At 41.7% G+C, this 14,441-nt stretch overlaps 1 protein-coding gene across 1 annotated transcript; it reads left to right on the top strand.

Moving 5' to 3' along the window:
* The first annotated feature begins 866 nt into the window (after positions 1–866).
* Positions 867–12,146, top strand: LOC306914058 (uncharacterized protein). Its single transcript, XM_079490943.1, has 4 exons — positions 867–953; positions 2,955–3,094; positions 8,133–9,497; positions 11,719–12,146. Exons 2-4 carry the CDS (start codon positions 3,049–3,051, stop codon positions 11,778–11,780), a joined length of 1,473 nt encoding a protein of 490 aa, XP_079347069.1. The 5' UTR covers positions 867–953; positions 2,955–3,048; the 3' UTR covers positions 11,781–12,146.
* Positions 12,147–14,441: the final 2,295 nt, after the last annotated feature.

Genomic DNA, 14,441 nt, shown 5'->3' with positions numbered 1-14,441 from the left:
ATGCATTTCCAATGGGAGTCACATGGTCAGACACAACACTTGTGTTGTATGAGGGGGAGGGGCGCAGTCAGAGCCGGACTAACAATGGAACTAGGTGGAGCTTAAACGCCAGGGCCCGAAGCTTGCAGGGCCCGGTACGAGACTATAGGTACAACTGTTGCTTCTGTCGAAAAATATAACGCAACACAGGAACCCCCGCTAGTGTTTTTGGTCTTCTCGTCTGAGAGTTTCTGTAGCAGCCTGATACTAGCAGCAAGGGGGGGGGGGGGTCAGTCGGCTTGGGGGGGTTCCCGACGGCTGCACGTCGCTTCCTCCTCCGACAGAGGGGAAGCGAGTAAGCGACGCCGTCAGAAGCCCCCTCGCTCAGGAAGGCCCCCTCTATCAGACCGACCAACGTGTGTTGTTGCTGCGACAATAACATAGCCTACAGCCTATGTAAGAGGAATATAAACACAAGACCTTGGCGCAAAACTTACCCTGCTCTAATGCAACAAAAGTGTGTTCTTACATCCTCCATTTCACGATTTCAGCACTTAAATTATTGTAATTGCTAATTTGCTATTATGAACGTTTTCAGTGACGTTGCACCCTGCACAACTTGGTTGCATTGTCGTCAATAATTAATCTGTCTTTAAAACGTTCTAATATTAATATAGCATATTGGCATTGTCTGTTGGTGTACACATGTTATATGGACCATGTAACAACATGGTCAACAGCACTGTTCCTGCCATTGCATGGCAGGAACCCAGAATAATCCCAACCTGCGGAGGGCAGCAATGTGCCAGAAGGCATCCAGTCTGCCGGAAACCACAAGAAGAAGAAGAAGAAGAAGAAGAAGAAGAAGTGCACGGAACTGCTTTTATAGCGTATGTTGCAAGGGGTGCACCGTTAGTGGTTACACGACCTGAAGCGGAAGGAGTTTGTTTGCTGCAGCCAAGAAAAGTGTAGCGGTATGTTTACCTTCTGAATGAGTTTTGTGCATTCTTGTACATGGTTGTTGATAGGTGTATGGTGGTTGTACAATTTACAGTTATTATGGTTGTTTGTTTATGTTTATGTTTGGGCGTATTGTGTCGCACGCGCTCTTACACGCACCCGCTCCTGTAGCCCTGAAACATGACTGTCATGATGATTATCATGACAGTCATGGCGCAACTGCAGCCTGTTTTACTCAATCGCTACATTTACAGTCCAAACATATATATAAACATTCCGATTACTCGCCACATGTGCCACGGGTGTTAGAAATGTGCTGGTACAGCAATTAGCATTGCTGCATCCCGTGTTGTTTAATAAAAAGCATTTTTATCCGAGCGCCCCGGCTACTTTTCTCAAACGGGGTTCGTTTGGGAAATACAATGTTGCACACCGGGAGCGCACTCGCCTATTAGTCTGTATTGGCAGTGCGGTCAGCGTGCCTATATCGAACACACCGAGTGCCACACTCCTCCCGACCGATAGGGGCGCGTAGTTGAAAGCCTATGGTAAAAAAACAGCTCGGATAAAAATGCTTGTTATTAAACAACGCGGGATGCAGCAATGCTAATCGCTGTACCAGCAAATTTCTAACACCCGTGGCACATGTGGCGAGTACTTTATATTTTAAATCGGAATGTTTATACACACGTTTGGACTGTAAATGTAGCGATCGCGTAAAACAGGAGGCAGTTGCGCCATGACGCTCGTGTGAACCATGGCTACCGCTCCTGCTACATACAACCATAGATATATATCTATGCATACAACCATGCTGAGGCACGTGTTCGTGAGGTCCACACACACACACACACACACACACACACACACACACACACGTCAAAACTCAAAAGAGAGGGAGATAGATATGTGAGCTGTTATGAATCTGATGACAGGAGAGGGATTTCAACGTTTTTTAAGCCACATGGACTGGACCCCTTTAATAGCAAGACTAAAAGAGAAAATGTAAGCATATTGTATAACGTTGTGTTGCAGATTAGACTTTCATATTCGTTGGATTCATGTTAATGTGTATTTTAGACATTTAATTTAATAATAGCATCCTCAGTTGCATCCTCCTGCCTCCGGCGATGAGGAGAGGATTATATGCCAGCTGCAATGTTCAACTCTAGATATTATTATAATGGGATGAATCTAGAGTTGCAATACCCTCCATTGACTCCCCATTCATCCAAATTGCTTTTGCAATATGCTTGTATTAAACAATGTTAAACTCACTAACATTGCAGCTGTAGGGAAAGCTTGAATTATCCTCTTTCAATCTAACAGACTAAGCGTTTGTTTCATAAAAATCCACATGTTATGAGCTACTTTCTGTCAAGATATTCTGTGCAGGTGATTCTTTTCCTAAGTGTTGGAGTTTGGAAACACTCGTTTTTGTTAACGGGTCACGCTGCTGCCTCCTGCATTATGTGCAAATTTGAAACGGGTTGTACGCATGGTCGTTCAGTGACTTCGACAAGGTGAGTTTAACGTCGTTTAATACAAGCAGATCGCAAAAGCAATTTGGATGAGTGGGGAGTCAATGGAGGGTATTGCAACTCTAGATTCATCCCATTATAAAAATATCTAGAGTTGCAAATAATGGCTAATGCCAGTCTGGAGGAATCGAGTCGGCTGGACTGACGGCCACATTCCAATTCCTCACTCACTCGCTACATGTCATGTTGTATAGCCTATTACTGTAGAATAGATGCTGTATTTCTCATTGGCCTGTATAATAGAGCTGTTAAATATGTTGCTTCAGTAGCTTAGCTCAGTGGTTCTCAACCTTTTCAGTTTGTGACCCCCAAAATAATTTAAACGGGGTGCCTCTGCCCCTGGAATTTGGCTAGTGAGGAGGACTCAAAACTGTTTTCGGTCACCACTATCAACCAGGTTTTTAGTTTTACACATGATTGTAATGACGGATGAATTGATTCAGGGCTGTTTTTATTTAATTATTTTGTTTCTAGATCCGGAGCTATTCATGGTACATTTGGCCCCAGGACTAACAACACCCATCCTCCAGTTTTCCATCAGTGTGTGAAGAACAGAGTTGTAGCAGTGATGCAGTCCGCCATGTTGAGACCAGTGGTCAAGTTACACAGAATAGGTATTGTACTGTTTTATGTTCACTGTAAACATGTAAGTCTATTGGGTATGTAGTAAGGTTGGGCGGTTTCCAACATTTTAAACCCCGGTTTACTTTCCCCCAAAAAAACGGGGTACTCTGTTTTACAGTTTGATTTTAACGTGGCCATGCACATGCAGTCGCATTATTGGTCGAGATGACGACTGTAACATTTATTTAATATCATAGACTGCTATTACAGTCTATCGCCCCAACATGGCCCCTTTCCCTATTGTAATGTCATGTTTCACCCAGATTGTCCCTCTGTGCCTGGCATGCCATGTTGTTCTGCTCCCCTCAAAATAACACGCACACGTCTGATATGGTTGTGGATCTCAGTGATCTTATGCATTTCATAAGTATCTTATAGTGTCCGAAACGAGTCAAGAACAAACCTAAAATGAACACATGCAGTACAATGAACGATTACTTTATTGACTGGGAGACAAGGGCATAGCAGCAGAAAGACGAGTGTCATCTCGTCTGTTAATTCTATGAATATAGCCTCGCCCTCGGGGCAGTCACGCACTGCTATAATCGACTTGATTACTATAAAAATTGCATCGTTGAAATAAACGATGCAATGTTTTTCATTCAATTCATACAAGCCTAAATGTTCAACACAACAGTCTCAGGACAAAACGTCACATTTTTCCATTTGACAAGAATATAATAAGGCACGTGTTGAGGTAATCTTATAAGGCAGGGTTCCCCAATTAATTTTCCTCAAGGGCTATTTTCCATTCATTAATTAAGCTTAGATTAGATGTAGAACAGGTTCTCAACCAGTGGTACACTCCTCTTGAGAGTGAATAAATAAATTGTGAATGAATAAATTCATTTTCAGGGCAAGACCCCATTTGAAAAGATATGGCAGAGATTCTCATCTTTTAATTTGAAGGATGCCCAGTTTGACATGCATAGGCTACTGACCCCCATTTAGTGCCATTTATATGTGGGAGCTCAATTTATTTAACTTATTTATAAAAATCAAGTTCAACTTAACTCTGAGAGTACAAATGGACCCGTTATGGTCCATTTGGTTCCAATTGTACACTCTATGGCCCTCATTTATCAATTGAGTGTAAATTCTGCCCCAAATTCGAGTGTAGGATTCGTAGTACACCCACGTCGGGTCGGCATTTATAAAGTGATCGCAGACAGCTGATCCTTCCTAATTTCATTCCTAGCAGTAATAAATGTGACGGCTGAAATCAATCTGGCACGCCCTGTGAAATCAAGCCTCGCCCTCGTTTTTGCGACATGAACAACTGCAATACGACCTGGAAACCATGGATACAGGAAAAACTTGCTGCCCGCCTCACCCCCCTCTCTCATACACACACACACACACACACACACACACACAGACGCACGCACGCGCAACTTGCAAGCCCAACTAACTGGTGTGTTGTATCTTCAATAAATAAAGAACGAACACCTGCATGAATTAAATAAAGCTGTAGGCCTCATACCCTGTCTGTTTCCCTCTCACCTCGCTTGCCTTTCTTTCATGTCCACGCACGCATGCACGCACCTCAAGGCTACATGACACATCGCATCGCCATGAATGGAATACGTTTGTAGGCCTATAATAATTTTACCCATTCGTGCGCAGTGCACGGCGAAGGCGATCAGTGAGACTGCGCACTGCTGTGATAAGTCCTGTGGGTGAGTGATGCCTGCATGAGAGATAGGCTACCATGTCGTCAAGGCAGTCATAATCAACGTTTATGGAGTGATTTGATCATTGATGAACGAATCATAAACATATGGATGAAGGTTTGCATGTGTGCTGTTATGTGCTGGGCTGGCGACACACGCCGCGGCCCCGTCCTCCCGATCCCCGAAAATGATCTCGCTTTTATCTGAACTGTCAAAGCGCTTATTTAAATGGTGAATGATTAAGCCCCTTACGCCTATAGCCTGCTACAATTGCAAATAGGCAAGCTGTATGATTGTCATTGTCACTTGGAAATAAAGGCGTGCAGTCCATGTGCCTTTTTTTTTAAAATAATATCACAGTGATCTGTCACGCTCATGCCGCATGCGATGTGCTCCCAAATCATCTCACAAGTGCGCTCGCATAACAAGGCCAGTAAAGCACTGTTTGATTAAGCACAAACTAATACATTGTAAACATGTTATATTGTTTTTAATTGCGCGATTTTAATTACTTGTAAAGTTGGAAATCTCTCTTTTTCTTTTTCTTACATGTATATACATAGTATTATATTAACATTTTAGGAGTGAAAACATATGTGACCACACGCGATATAGAGACTGCCATCGCGGGGGTGGCAACTGTCGAGGACAGCTGAAAAACTATTTATTTTGTCCTTTTTTATTTTTCTGTCTAAAATAATCTGAAGCTATATTATTATTCATGTCATGTTAGAGCAGGTCTGAAATAAATGTCAGAGCTGATATCGACATATAAATATGAAATAAATGCTTAAACATGTCACTATGTCTAATGTTATAACCATTGGGTTAACCAATGCTAACTACACACACAGCTTTCCTGCTAAAGTATGCAAATTCCGCTAAAATCCGCCTTTTTGTACACAATCGTTTTGGAAGATAATACTAGTCTTTTACTAACTGGCTAACAGAAATAGCACAGAAAGAAGTATTAACAACGATATGTTGTAAAAAGTGTGTTCATTTTGGTCCGCCTAAAGCTAATTCATGCTAATGTTCCAGCTGGGGGCACTGCTGACCACAACAATGGAAAATGCGGAAATGGCTTCCTATTTTTAATAGTAGAAGAAGAAGACTCGAATGAATGTATTGTAAACATTGTAACATTATGTCACCATAACGTGGTTATTATTAGTTGCTTTGGAATGTACCTGCCATGAAAATTAAGGTCATAATAACGCAGATCGCATCGATATGTAATATAGCACGATAATGTACTTGTTTTAGCTACACGATTGATATCAATATATTAGCTAAATGTAGCTAACGGCTATCATTGCGGTGTTGCCAGTTTCTGCGAGAGAAATAAGCAACCCGGTATATGAAAACAAGCCCAAAATCAGCGAAAATAGCCGATCTACATGCATACAAACACAAATCTTGTGTCTGGCATAAATTATTTACAGATGGGGGTCTGCAGATGAATAATAATAATAACAGGCTAATGAAACAGATTAAGAGAAGAGCCAAGAGGGCACAATTTGTGCTGGGAGGGTTTGAGAGCAAACTGTCCTGTTGTCTGTTGGTTACTGTTTTTTTAATGATGTGTCCATAATCAACTACACTTTAAAAACAAGCCCAAATAATCAACTACACTTTATTTTTGTCAAATACATTTTTATTAACAAGTTATAAATTATTATAAAATTGGTACAGTAGGCCTATGCATTATTTTTCTTTAGAAACAAGGCCAACTAATTATAATAAGCAGACATGGCAACACTGCTGGTTGACTAATGGAGGAATGAAGGGAAAACAGCGCCCCCTAAAGTCACAGATCACTGAACTAAAGCTTAGAAGTCCATTTTCTCTGCTTGGTCTTTTTTCCACTACTCCTGCAAGACATTTTTCTATAAGCCATATCTCCAAAACAGGTGGGTCAAACTGAACAACCAATATGTCAATTTGAAGCTATGATTCCCTGCTTTCATATGACATGAAAAAACGAAAATTCAAAAAAATCCAATGGCAGTCCTTCGATCAAATCTAGTCACATATGTTTAGATGCCTGTGACAGCGTGTCAGCAGTTCAGACAATGCTGCTCCGCTGTTCTACGACAGAAAAACACGTGAGGACAAAGCGTACGACAGCTCCTGACCAGACGTGATTTTTGTCCTGGCTCAAGTTCAAATTCATGCTTTGGCGCAAATCGTAAATGCCGAATTGCGGTAATTTCGGCGTACACCCATATTTTGCCGTACGCACGGTTGATAAATGAGGGCCTATGTGTACACTCTGAGTGCCAAAAGCCCTTGAATATGCATGATGGCAGGGCTCTAGCAGTGATTCTCATCATTTTAATTTGAAGGATGCCCAGTTTGACATGCATTGGCTACTGTACCCCCATGTAATGCAATTTTTGGAGGCTGCTTAGCTTATTTCTGTCACGACAGTTGCCACCACTGGCAACAACCCATAACATCCCATCGTCTGCACAGCATGGCTAGTCGAGCAGTTCTGATTTGAGCATAACAGCGGAGCGCAGCTAAAAAGTGGCATAACATCAGCTGCAGACCCACAGATAATAATAATGCAGCTGGTAATTAATTGATTTAACCAATTTGGGCTTGTTTGAAAAGCACAATACACAAAGCACATACATGAAACGATGCGTAGATCTGTTACTGTACGATAGGCCTACTGATAGTTAGTGAAAGCATGAACAGGAACTCTCAAAGTGAGAGGACAGCAAAGTTTTAAACGGTTGAAAAGATGTTATTGACCGAATATGATGAAGTTTGTTCCAGTCACTTTTGTTGTAATGAAGTCTCTGAATTTAACACAATCGGCACCGGGATTTCTTTCAAAATAGGAGCTCAGGGTGCCGGGCAGATATGGCAGCTTTTATTCTGAAAGCCCCCCCCCCTTCCGTTCCGTACAAAAACCGGGATGCATAATGTTGCTTGCTTACCTTACTATGATTACGATAAAGTCTCTCTAGAAGCGTTAATGTTCCGGGCGAGAGGCATGTTGAAGTCAGAAATGAAGACAGAAGTATAGCCATCTGGTCAAAACCACGGAGAGCTCCCTAGATTATGTGCAGCGAGCCTTTCTTTCTGAGCGGTAAACAGGGAAGTGAACGGCAGCGCGCATGCAAAAGCAAGTAGTACATTGCAGAAGAATAGGCCAACCCCCCCCCCCCCCCCCCCAAAAAAAGAAGAAATCTGAATATTTTTTATATCCATGAAAAAGACGCAATCCATCGGTTGGATTAGCTATGACGTTTCCACAGGTCGTACGGTCTGAATGTGTTAAAGGCTGATTAATATATAAATCTGGTATGGCTCTTTTATTTTTGTTGTTTTTTTATTTCAGATGCCTCTCCTGGCCTGTCCTCCATTAAAACAAAGGGGTTCTGCTGTGACCAGTGTGGACAAAGCTTCACTTCGTATTATTTTCTCAAAGTACACCAGCGAATTCACACAAATCAGAAACCTTACTCCTGTGAACAATGTGGCAAAATCTTCACTATGCAATCTAGCCTGTTAACACACAAACAAATTCATGCTGGAGAGAAGCCATTCAGCTGTGAATTATGTGGTAAGTGTTTTACTCAGACTGCACATTTGAAAAGACATGCGCTTTGCCATACTGGAGAGAAGCCTTACTGCTGTGACCAGTGTGGGAAAAGGTTTGCTGTAAATGGTCTATTAAAAACACACCAGAGAATTCATAGTGGAGAAAGGCCTTACTACTGTGACCAATGTGGGAAAAGCTTCAATAGATCCCATCATCTCCAATTACACCAGCGAATGCACACCAGTGAGAAACCTTACAGCTGTCACCAATGTGGTAAAAGGTTTACACAAAAGTCTACTCTCACAGCACACCAGAGAATGCACACGGGAGAAAAGCCTTTCCGTTGCGACCAATGTGGTAAAAGCTTCAGACAACAGACTCACCTCAATACACATAAGAAAATTCACACTGGAGAGAAACGTTACAGCTGCGACCAATGTGGAAAAGGGTTCAATGACAGGCGTGGTCTCCAACAACACAAGAGAACTCACACTGGAGAGAAGCCTTACTCCTGTGTCACGTGTTGGAAAACATTCAGAACAGCGTCTGATATCAAAATACACCAGAGATTTCACACTGGAGAGAGGCCTTGCTGCTGTGACCAGTGTGGGAAAAGCTTCCATACCTACACTGGGCTAAAAGTTCACCAAAGAATTCACACAGGAGAGAAGCCTTACTGTTGTGACCTTTGTGGGTCAAGGTTCAGTCAAATCGGTGCTCTCAAGAAACACCACAGAGTTCACACTGGAGAGAAGCCTTATTGCTGTGTCCAGTGTGGGACAAAATTCACTACAGCGTATGCTCTCAAAGTGCATCAGAGAATTCACACCGGAGAAAACCCCTACTACTGTGACACATGTGGGAAAACGTTCCGCAGATCGGAACACCTCAGACTACACCAGGTAACTCACACTAGAGTGAGGGCATTCAGCTGTGACCAGTGTGACAAAACCTTCTCTCAAAAGTCTATCCTCAACCAGCACAAGAGAATACACTCCAGCAAAATGCCCTACAGCTGTGACCAGTGTGGGGAAAGGTTTGCTCTAAAGCGGGATCTCAAAACGCACCACATAATTCACACTGGAGAGACGCCTTACAGCTGTGACCCATCCAGGACCATCTCTATTAAACGGGAGGAACCTGAAGACCTCCAGAACCTCCGTAAGTATCATTCTGTGTGTGTGTGTGTGTGTGTGTGTGTGTGTGTGTGTGTGTGTGTGTGTGTGTGTGTGTGTGTGTGTGTGTGTGTGTGTGTGTGTGTGTGTGTGTGTGTCAATGTTGGTCTGTGTGTTGGATTGATGTTAATGAGTTAATAAGTCATAGATATTATGACCATAACGTATGTAAACATTAGTGCTATCTGGGCTTGGGTACAAAATTTACCCTAAATGTGAGTTATTGGTGGTGTGTGTTTCAACATAAATGTACTGTATATTTATTTCCATAAATATAAATAAGGCACTGTGTTGCGAGCCTTTAGATCAGCTATTTTCAATAGTTTGGGTCCCCGGCAAATGTCTAGTCTCTTTTTTGGGTCTAAATAAGTATAAATCTGTCACTTGTGATAGGGAGCAATGATATGATGCAATTTGCTCATAGGCTTGTGGATTGTGGACTGTTTTTTGTAGCTATTTTGGTGTACTCCCGGTTTCTGGATAGGCGCCACTCATTACATATTGCATCACCCTGTACGAGGGGTGCGGGGTGACGTAATCATTTCTAATTCATATTTATATTGTTTCATATATATTTATTTGTATTACGGGGGCATGGTGCGGGGAGGGGTGGAGTCGAGCTTGCATATCATTGTTTTCTGAAACAACCACAGAAAGCTGACTGCATCAACAATGCGACTTCCGAAAACAAAAATTTAAAGTAAGTAGCTGTCACAGGTGTAAAAAGAATATACATATTTCGCAACTTCAGGGCACATTTACCCCTAAAACTGAACGTGTCATTTACAAACAAGCCGTCAGATTCTATCCAGCATGTAATCATTTTCCTGTCGTTCTCTGTGGGCAGCATGAGCCGCTGGGGAGCTTTGTGTGTGGTGTTTGTTACCGTCACCGTCCGTGTGTACACACACACCCACCCACAACGGGACAGTATTGTAACAACGGAAGCAAACACGGCACTCTGCCCCACTATTTCCACTATTTTATAGTAACTATCAAACGTTGAGGTCGAGGTTGTGCTCCAGGCAGCGGAGCTCCGGTGTTTCGACCGGATCAAAGACAGCAGTCATACGCGAACAGGGCGAGCCGAGCACGGGAGGAGAGAATTTGATCCTGGATTCTAATCTCTGACGACTTGTTTTGTAAAGGACTTAAAAAGAACAATTTTCTAAGTCGGGGGTCGGACTGGTTCAATGTTTATTTTAAACGCATTGAAATGATTGCACATATTGGACCTGGACCTAACAAAGCCCATCATTGCATTAATCATTAAATGAATTAAGTTGTTTGCAAACATCTGTTGCAAACAGCAAAAATGTAATTTTCCTTAAAAAAATCTAATATAGCAAGACAAATGCAAAAATCAAACTGCATTCATTGGAAATTGAAAATGCATTATTAAAGCTCTCCTCTATGATCCTCACACTGCTTGCATATAGTAAAATGAGAACGTAAATCAAGTCAGTTGCATTAATTTCTTATGGTTCTATCTGCAACTTTTCCTGAGTCCATTCAACTGAAACATGAACATGTACTCTGCCTCCCACCTGGCTTGAAACCCCCTGTTTTCAGAGTACACCTTTTGTTTAGCCATGTTTGGGGAGAGGGGTAGCTGCTGATGAATAGTGAAGATGCAGACTTGCACTCGCGGGCCCTTGATATACGCCAATGTACTCGCAGTGCATTTTGAGACTTGTAGTAGTACTATGGTGGTAACTTCCAGCGGGCCAGTTCTAATAGTAATAAAATATCATCCCGTGAGCCAGAGATAATTCATTCACGGGCCTGATTTGGCCCCCGGGCCTTGAGTTTGACATATGATGTAGGTGCTCGTAATTCTGGCCATGTCTCCATTATCTCCATTGCCTTGTGCCCATTATTGTATATTTGTATTCTGAATGGCTAAGGCCCAAACCCAGGGGCGTAACTAGATGTCACTGGGCCCTGACGCAGGCTGATCAGCGAGAGCCCCCGACAGCAACTACAACTACAACTACAACCTATCTCAAACCCTCACCCTAAACCTAACCTCCCACGGGGCAGCACACCTAAACCTAACCTTAACCCATGTCTAACCAATGACTAGTCTAAACTAAGTATGCACCCCAACAGAGCAGCAGCCTGTAAAAACAAGCCCAAACTGCGTGTTGGTTTATAAACAGCGGGGCACTTATCTTTGCCATTCAATTTGTTCTACTCTCTTACAGGCTCCGATGAGCAGCTTGGAGTCATTGGATGTGTGGACATCAAGGAGGAAGAAGCTGTATGATCTTTCTACTTATTTTTACTATAGTTTAAGTTTTCAGTCAGAGCTGCTGAGTTTGGAGTTTAGTACGTTTTAATTGTTAAAAATGCTGATGCATAAAAATGCCTGGTTCTTCATTAATAATAATTTGACATTGAGAGAACTTTTAATTTCCTCTTATGCCTTATTTCATGAAATGTACAGTATTTAAAATAAGTTTGTAAAACATCTGATATTCAGGACATAATGACATTTCTGTATACAAATTATATGATATATTTTCATTAGTTGTGGTGTACTGTATACTGCAGCCCCCTCTTTTTTATTTTTGTTTTGTGATTCATTTAATTCATTTTTATGCTAAAATAAAGTCAAAACATTGGACCAAGATTACTGCAACTGGCAGTGTTACACCCATCTATTCTCTGTCTGTGGCAAACATGGAGGTGTTTGTCCATGAGCAACTCCTACTGAAGCATGATCAATTATCAAGCTGTAATCACAGCTATAAGCTGTGATTCTACTTGAACAGGGATGCCTTGGTGTCCTCTCTAGGGAAGGGACGATAATAGTTATTACTCCTTTTATGTGATAAGAATTAACAATATTCTGCAGAATTTTTAATTTACTGTGAAATAGTCCTCTGTCATACACAAGGATGAATGTGTTTTTGTTGAGCTGCAAATTCAGTATCACTTGTCTTAAAGCCTCTATAAAACTGATCTGTAAAGAGTACATTTGGTACGCCCTTACTCCACAAATTGATTTTCCAAAAATAGCAGATCTAGAATCTCAATTATATGTTATAGCTTAATTCTACCATGTCATTATCATTGATCTGTATATTTCATGAACCCTAGCATCCTTATGGAGCTTGTTGACTGGCTATTTTTGGCAAAGAGATTTGATTTGGAGGGGCGGAAAGGAGTGTGCCAAGTACAAACTCGTGGGGGACCCCCAATGATGTCCAGCTTGGTTTTCCTGTCCTGATTCTGCATGGTGACCAGGGTTAATTGTTCTGCCTTCACAGTTCACTAGCAGGTTATGAATATAACTGACGCTTATCACATTTACATGCATGAGATGAATTAGTCTGATGAATGGTCTAATTATGGTGTTGTCAAGATGTGTACCCCCATCATGTATCCCCAGTTTAGGGGTCAGTTTCGAGATGGTTCAGTTTAGTCATTATGTTATAGATGGTTAGGTGTTCGGACTTCGTTTGAAATGGGTGCCCCTTTCATTCTCATCATAACTTATTTTAACAGCAAGTTAATTATTAACATCCAAATTCACAGTTGACAACCAATTCATGAGATGATGAAGTCAAAGATGATCTGGCACCATCTTCTGGCAGAACAAGGGAATGATTGGTTGGTTGATTGTATTAACAGTTTTCAGAATGGGTACAGATCGAGAGACAGTTCAAGGAAAGTGCAGGTCAATATAAAATCTGAAGAGGATAAAGCCAGAAAAAGCACTAAGACTTGTTTACATAAGAGTTCTCCAGTGAGTGTGCATAGCACAAATAGCGCTATTATGCATAGGCTACATCATAAATCAAATTGTCATTCTAAGCCTTAAACGTTTTTGAAAGAAAATTATTATTAAATTGATTATGTATAGCCTACCCCATTACGCTGATATTGTAGAAACCAAACGCTAATTTAGGTTATCTATTCCAGGGACCCAGACCCTATGTGATCCAAATCTTACTGTTCGTGTGTTTTTGTTTTTCATAGTTATAGGCCTAACTAGTTTGGATAGAAACCAACAGAAAATGGGTATGGAGTTTGTGACGATAAGGTTTTCCTCGACAGAACATTACCTATCCCTCAGTGCCGGCCGTGTAAAGATTGTGTTAATGGTGTCATTTCTCAACTGATTATTATTAAATTTAAACCCCATTTACTTTGTCATGCAACGGTTAGGCTATGTAAAATAACCAACTTGCAAGCTTACCACGACATATCAAGATTGCATTTTAGGCTTGCAGATTATTTTATTTTTTTGTTTGACACATTTCGCCTATAATGCCCAATGTCAGCGTGATTGAGTGAAAGTTGTTAAGCTTAATTTAATTCGTATTTATTATAACAACACAAAGCCCAGGAGAGGAGACCCTAGCTGTGAAGTGTGCCCACTGCCCATTTCCAAGATAAAGACGTGAATCAGGGAGGTGGAGGAAAGGAAGGGGGCAGGGAGATAGATGCATGGAGATAATGCTCCATGGATGGACCCCCGCAGGGATGGTGAAAGGGAAAAATGTTTTGGGATTCTCTTTTAGCCATTGTTGAGCCTCTTCCTCTCCAATGCCTCTCCTTTGTGTCGAGCTGGGGAGAGGGTCCGCTGGGAGTGGTCACTTTTATCATGGTCTGACTCTGAACAACAAGGCATTAACATTAGCCCGACTGACCGCGTCAAATAGCCCCCTACCATCCACCGCCTACTAGCACTTTTAAACGGCTAATATTAGACCTTTTCATAGTAGGCATATACAACTGCAGAGAAACACCCTCTTATGTGAATCCATAGTCGACATATAGGGCAGGCCCATATCAGAATAAAAAATAGTAGGCTATTAGTTGCATGCACAGCTATCAGTAGATATTAGTAGACTAACTAATATATGGGAGCCCCTTTTCCTTGACAACTGTCTTAAAGGATAGAGTAACCGTTTCAGAT

The sequence above is a fragment of the Electrona antarctica genome (genome assembly GCF_951216825.1).
Source record: "Electrona antarctica genome assembly, chromosome: 21".
In the NCBI taxonomy this organism is placed as follows: domain Eukaryota; kingdom Metazoa; phylum Chordata; class Actinopteri; order Myctophiformes; family Myctophidae; genus Electrona; species Electrona antarctica.
The sequence above is the reverse complement of the archived record's forward strand: the minus strand, read 5'-3'. Positions and strand labels throughout refer to the sequence as shown.